General features: G+C 49.6%; 1 protein-coding gene across 1 annotated transcript in view; it reads left to right on the forward strand.

Moving 5' to 3' along the window:
- The window catches only part of arfgef3 (ARFGEF family member 3), a 38172-nt gene extending 31251 nt beyond the window's left edge, over positions 1 to 6921 (forward strand). Inside the window, exons 34-41 of the mRNA XM_080481547.1 lie at positions 91 to 222; positions 1139 to 1269; positions 1877 to 2095; positions 2231 to 2402; positions 3155 to 3256; positions 3363 to 3757; positions 4048 to 4540; positions 5307 to 6921. Coding sequence (XP_080337673.1) covers positions 91 to 222; positions 1139 to 1269; positions 1877 to 2095; positions 2231 to 2402; positions 3155 to 3256; positions 3363 to 3757; positions 4048 to 4540; positions 5307 to 5498 — 1836 coding nt within the window. The 3' untranslated portion in view covers positions 5499 to 6921. The remainder of the gene's footprint in view (positions 1 to 90; positions 223 to 1138; positions 1270 to 1876; positions 2096 to 2230; positions 2403 to 3154; positions 3257 to 3362; positions 3758 to 4047; positions 4541 to 5306) is intronic.
- The last annotated feature ends 184 nt before the right edge of the window (positions 6922 to 7105 follow it).

Raw genomic sequence — 7105 nt, forward strand, 5'->3', positions numbered from 1 at the left:
GATCTTGATTGTATCCTCGATGTCAGTGATATAAATGTGTAATAACACGTTCTCCACCACCTGTGTGTGTTCCATGGTCTCTGTGGGTAGAACCTCCTGGCTTGTTTCCACAGCGGCTCCGACAGTTTCTCCGGAGACGCCTGTGAGGTGAAGGTGGCGGCGCCGTCTCACTCGCCGTCGGCCGAGGCCGAGTACTGGAGGATCAAAGCCATGGCTCAACAGGTCCGCCTGACACTCAGGAAACACAGATAATCTAATGATGGCAGACTGCGGATTAATAATCCTCTGGAAATATAATAACTAATAAGATGATGTAATAATGCTGGATCAGGACTGTAGTTCACTTCTTAAAGCAGGTATCCTGGACCACGTCGTGCTGCTCTTCATCGAGGATTAACCTGTCGTTCTCTCATCCATGGTTGTTTTTTTTTTTTTTTACATTTTTGGTTTTATTATGCTTCAAATTAGAGGTGCACCAATACCAGTATCAGGTATCGGGTCCAATACTGCCCGGAGTACTAGGACTCGTACTTGTGAAAGCTTCTTGATACATCCCAGAGAGTATTATGTCATTTGACGGAAAAGCAATTTGGAGATTCTTTAATGTAAATAATCACGACCAAAGTATCAAGAGGAGGATAGCTGGTACAACACCAGCAACTTCATCACCAGCAGTTAGCCCGATATCGCTCAGTGGTTTAACTGCTCAGCTCGTAACTTTGAGACGTGCTACATGCTACATGCTACATGCTAAAGAGTTTCAGGCTCACACACCAGCGATGCTACATGTTAAACATGCTAAAGTGACTGATCCTCTCACCAGCAGCTCGGTCGACAGTCTACAGTAGCATAGCGCATAGCGGAGGCAGACGCTATGCTAGGCTATGCTAATGTAGACTGGCGGGCTGGTGGAGGTGACGTAGCGTCGATAGAGACTGGTGGAGGTGACGTAGCGTTGACACAGAGGCTGTTAGGAGTTGGTTTCCAGCAAGAGTATGGAGTATGAATTTATGACATTTAATAAGTACTTGTATCAACAAGTAGCTAAAGGTTAGTTACTGGTACTTGTCCTTTAGAACCTAGTACCGGTGCGTCACTATCCAGGAGAGCTCGTTGATGTGTTGTCTTTGCGGTCCAGGTCTTCATGTTGGACACCCAGTGCTCCCCGAAGACGCCCAGCAACAAGGACGGCTTCGAGCACGCTCAGTCCTGCGTCCTGATCATCGATCTGCCGGCCGACCAGCAGTCCAACGGACACGCTCAGAAGAGGTGACCTTCAGCCGTCATCATACTTCCTGTTTCTTCTCCCGGCAACAGCACATCAGCTTCTTCTCTGGATAAACTCGAAACCAGAGACTCTCTCCACCATCTTGTGGTGAAAAGTGGTATTACTATGCCAGGCTAGGCTCCTGGAGTTGCTCCAGACTTTTGTCCACGTCCAATCAACACAAGCTAAAACCATCATTGGGTTGTACCTCACAAACATTGAATTATAGTTATTTAAATATTTCAGACAATTTCTCGATCTTATGCAGTGAAATGATCACATATTTGATCTTTCAGACAAACATTGTTGTGTCTCTGTCTACTCTCTACTATGTGTCGTGCTCCGCCCTTTATTTTCAGACAGAAATGTAGGAAGATATCCAAAAATACACAACATCCAGAACTTGCAGCCTCATTCATTCTGTAACTTTTTGTCTCTTTGCTGCTCTGCTTGCAGGAAAATTGGGTAAGTGATGCATGTTGGATTAAAGCAGATTCAACTGGTTCCACAGCTTTGCATGCTCATCATCACAGCTTCGTTTTATTCATTATGTTCTGTTAATTCAAAGCTGATTGGACATGGCTTGAGTTTGATTCCTGGGTTCTGCAGGATCCCGTTCCGGACCATTGTGGTGAGTCTGCTGTCCCACCAGGTTCTGCTCCAAAACCTCTACGACATCCTGCTGGAGGAGTTTGTGAAGCTGCCCGAAGGTCAGGAGCGGGTCACACCCGTGACCTCTGACCCCGGCAGACACACGGCAGGCTTCCTGCGCTACATCTCCATGACCAACTTGGCCATAATCCTGGACCTGCTGCTGGATTCGTACAGGTGAACGTCGTCCTCGTACGCCGACGACTGCGTCCTGTTTGCTTCAGTTTGTTTCACTAATCTAGACGAGAAACAGTCGTCTGTGAAATAAGTTTTGCGTGGTGCTGATCCAGCCTGTGACGGCGCTCCCTGCAGGACGGCGCGGGACTTCGACACCCGGCCAGGTCTGAAGTATCTGCTGATGAAGGTTTCGGGCGTTTGTGGAGCCGCCAATCTTTACCGGCAGTCGGCCATGAGCTTCAACCTGTACTTCCAGGCCCTGCTGTGTGCCACGCTGAGCCAGGCCGAGAACATGACGGCACAGCAGGTGGGGACCAACACAAGCTGACTGTCGCGGGTTCGAGGTCTGGCTGGTTTCTCGATTTCATTGTCTTTAAAAAACCCAGTAAGGAGACGACGGCTCATTAGCATTAGCACGACGTAGCCTGTTGCAGCATGCTAGCTCTAACAAGGGAAGTCAAACCTTAAAAACTGAGAACTGGATGATGATTTTATTCACTTTTACTGTTACTGAACCAGTAAAGTAACCAGATTATTTGGGGGAGCGGAGTGTGCCCCCTGCTGGCCTGAAAGAGAATCTGCAGGTTAACCTACACGTGCTTTACTTCACACTAAGTACGAGTTTTTGGTGAAAATGCTGGATATCTTCTTACATCCTGATAAATTTCAATTTAAAGACACTTTTGTTGAAACAGATATAAACATCAGAATTACATTTTCAAACTTCAAATGAAATTGCTCTATTTTACTGTAGATTATTTTATAGTTTTGATCTGTTTTATTTACATTTAATTCAAGAAATGTCCTTAAAATAAACGCCTTTGTTTAAAATGTGTACATTGAATTGCATCAGGAAATTTAAGTAATAATCAAAATTTCACCTTTTCCATTTTTTTTTTTAAATCAAAACTCATAATTATCACATTTGAAATATTAAAAAATAAAAAAAAGCTTGTCATTGTCGACTGTCGAAATAACTGATCAAATATCCGGTTCAACGTGGATCCTTACATGCGAATGCTGCGACCGCACGTGGTCACTGACGCCATTTGTGTTCAGGTGAAGAGGATCCTGTACGAGGACGAGGTGGGCAGCTCGGACTCCTCCCACCCCGGGTCGGCGTCCTCGGAGGACGAAGACATCTTTGAAGAAACGGCTCAGGTGACAGTCGGAACACGTGTTCAGTGAAACCAGAATAATGGATGTTAACGCTGCAGACAGAGGAGATGATTTTTATGATACTTGTGGTCCCCGTCTGTTCCCCCAGGTCAGCCCCCCCCGGGGGCGGGACAAGCGCCACCCGTGGCGAGCTCTGGTGCCGTCGCTCAGCGTGCAGCCGCTGGGCAGCGCCGACTGGGCCTGGCTGGTCAAGCGTCTGAACAAGCTGTGCGTGGATCTGTGCAACAGCTACATCCAGATGCACCGCGACCTGGAGAGCACGCTGGAGGAGGCGGCGCTGCTGCGGGGGGGCGGAGGAGGCGGGGGTGGGGCGGAGCACATCTTCTTCCTGCCGCTCTTCCAGTCCGAGACGTCCACGCCCACGTCAGTGGGCGGGTTCTCGGCAAGGGGGACGCCCTCAGAGGAAGGCGGGTACAGGTGTCAGACGGCGGACGTTAGCGTAGCGTCACCCGGGGACACGCCGACGCCGAGTCCCGGGTTCAGGTGCTCTTCTAGTTCTATCTATCCATCCCTCCCCAATCAGCATTGCAGTGCCGCGGGGCGCTATACCGGGGCCCCTTCTGTCCCTCGTTCACCTTCTCCTGACACTCGCTTTAGAAGCAATGGACACTCGACTGTTTTCTACCAGTCAAACTTTAATCTGTTCCTCTTTCTAGATTTAGAATATAATTCTTCATTATGTTCCATCATGTCACAGCTGATATTTCTCCACCCTAAAAGGCTCATATTACACAAACCTCACCTCCATGCTTGATGTGTCTCTTCTCTCTCAGCTGCACTGGAAGTCTTCCTCACCACTTCCGGACCGGCGGAGGCGAGAGGCGGGACTCCAGCCTGAGCGGGAGCACGGTGGGGGGGACCCCCGGCAGCGCTGGCCCCGGCAGGAGGAAGGAGTGGTGGGAGAGCGCCGGCAACAAGCTGTACACCATCGCCACGGACAAAACGCTCAGCAAGCTGATGATGGAGTACAAGCGCCGCAAGCAGCAGCAGCAGCAGCCGCAGCAGAGCCACCTCAACCTGTTCATGAAGGAGCAGGGCCGGGCGGCAGGAGCAGCGGGGCCGGGGGCCGGCGCCGAGCGCAGGGGCCCCGCAGAGCCGCAGAGGCCCCTGCAGAGGCCCCAGCAGCTGGTGGACCAGCAGGGGCCTCCCCTCAGGCACTCGGTGAGCGCGGGGCCGGAGGTGCTGAGGCAGGAGAAGAGGCCCCGGTCCGGATCCACCATCAGCTCCCACAGCATCTCCCTGAGGGACTCCGAGGCTCAAATCCAGGTGGGGACCGGTTCTACTGTCTGGATCTGTCATGTGACGGTCCGTTTCCACGACGGCGGCTTCAAGTTAAAACAGGAAACTGTCATAGTGTTTTGATTTTCCTGGTCCTGCTCACCATGGCCGTAGTAACTAGTAGTTCTGCACATGCTCAGTAGAGCCAATCAGAACAAAGTTTCCTCCGTGGTGTCATGACTCCCAGTCCAGATTCTCCTGGACTTGGTGCTTTTATTTTGACAGTCACTGTAATAACAATCCAACTTGGTGGTTTTATTTTGACAGTCACCATAATAACAATCCAACTTGGTGGTTTTATTTTGACAGTCACTGTAATAACAATCCAACTTGGTGGTTTTATTTTGACAGTCACCATAATAACAATCCAACTTGGTACTTTTATTTTGACAGTCACTGTAATAACAATCCAACTTGGTGGTTTTCCACTAGAATGTCCTCCCAGTGTTCATGTTTAGAGCTCATTGTTCTGTGTGTGTGTGTGTGTGTGTGTGTGTGTGTGTGTGTGTGTGTGTGTGTGTGTGTGTGTGTGTGTGTGTGTGTGTGTGTGTGTGTGTGTGTGTGTTTCAGTACTAAAACAAACATCGCCAACCAGTGGCCTGGCATGTAAACTACATTATTTTTAGTGTTTCTGTGGAAATAGACATCGTAACTAACAACAGCACCCTCTAGTGGACCAGCATGACGACATCATTTTCAGAATGTTGTTGTGTAAGCAGCCTGGCTGTTCTCCCCCCCCCCCCCTCCCCCCCAGGCCTGGACCAACATGGTGCTCACCCTGATGAACCAGGTCCTGCTGCTGAGCGACTCTTCCTTCCTGGCCCTGCAGCCGGCGCTCTTCCCGTGCCTCAGCCAGCTCTCCTGCCACGTCACCGACGCCCGGGTCCGCCAGGCACTGCGTGAGTGGCTGGGCCGTGTGGGCCGGCTCTACGACATCGTGCTGTGAGGACGGAGGTTCCCCTCCCCCGCCTCGCCCCGGAGGAACCGCTGGACGCTCCCCGTCCTCCGTCGGGGCTGAACTTTGCAGACTCATGTCGGTGCAGTATTTCCTCCTCGTCTCTGTACACCTTTGCGAGCTTCTGCCGTCTTTGTGCATCTCGTTTCCTCTCTGCACTCACATTAAATTTCCCTCCACGTCTCAAGAGGGACGACTTCCTTAAAGGGACAGTAAGTCTTTTTTTTTTGTCGTTATTTCAACCCTTTAAGACAAACAAAGGCACCAATCATGATGTGAATCAGTAGACGCTGGCGTTAGCATGCTGACCAGCTGGTAAGATGTCGAACCTTTAAATGCAAACTGGAACGACTCACTTCTGCCCCCTGATGCACCAGAGTGTTACTGCGCTGAGGGAACGTACTGCACCTTTAAGCTCCACGGGGTGCCTTCAGAGAGGAACATTCACTCACATTCACACACAGGCTGTGTTCACACTCTTAAGATTCACAGTTTTTATTGACGTGACAATTTGTGAAAGCCTCACGGGGCGGCCGGCTGCCGACAGAATTTGTTCTTATTCAGACAAAATTCTGCTGCTTCATTTCTTTGCATGTTTAGAAACTCCTCATTACTTCTTTAAATCACCCCGGGTGAATAAAAACCACCCCGACGGGGCAGGTTCTGTTATGTCCCCCTCTGAAAACAGGAACTTCAGAAAGCAGATTTAGATTTAATCTGTCCAATCGAGTGTGAGCACAGCCTGGAAGCCCCGCCCACAATCTGTGACCGACAGCGACCGGGCGAATCCCAAAAGTCCCGAATCAGGTCAAACTGCAAACTACTGTCTGTGTGTGTGTGTGTGTGTGTGTGTGTGTGTGTGTGTGTGTGTGTGTGTGTGTGTGTGTGTGTGTGTGTGTGTGTGTGTGTGTGTGTGTGTGTGTGTGTGTGTGTCCTGATCCAGCTTTAAGAACTGTGCCGTCCTGAATGTCTCTGTGTCTCTGGCCTGTTGAAAGTATTTATTTGAACCAAATCCGCTCAGACCTCGTTACCACGGCGACGCCCCGGATGGACAGACGCGTTCCTGCGTTACCACGACGACCACTAGTTGGCGCTGTTGCGTGTTTTTGCGTCACTGCTCCCAGAGGTTTTGCGTTTCCACTTGGAATGGTTGCCGTGGGAACGGGGCCTCAGTCTCTGTGTTTCGTCCTCTTTATGTCTTTGACGCCGACATTTTGAATATTTCACGCGCCCGTCCTCCAGAACGCCGCCGCAGGACTTCTCTGTATCGAACGCTTCAAAGTTTTAGACACGACCGTCCGTGATGTTTGTTACCGCTCGTAAATCTGTTTTATAAAGTGACCAAATGCAGCCGCACTGAAAAAAAGGGGATTTGTTCTCGTTCTTTTTGATCTGCTCATTAAAAAAACGTGAGAAAACATCAGATGTTGGATTTTTTTTTTTAATGAAATGAAATGATGACATTTAAACCACATTTAGGACGTGGCTCCTTTAAAACGGGCAAATAAAAACTGATAAACAGATTATTAATCCAGAAACCAGGATTCACTGTTAAAACCTGTTAAATTCAGTCTGTGTAGATTTTATTCCCTCGTCCA

This window comes from Lipophrys pholis (genome assembly GCF_963383615.2).
Source record: "Lipophrys pholis genome assembly, chromosome: 15".
Taxonomy (NCBI): Eukaryota; Metazoa; Chordata; class Actinopteri; order Blenniiformes; family Blenniidae; genus Lipophrys; species Lipophrys pholis.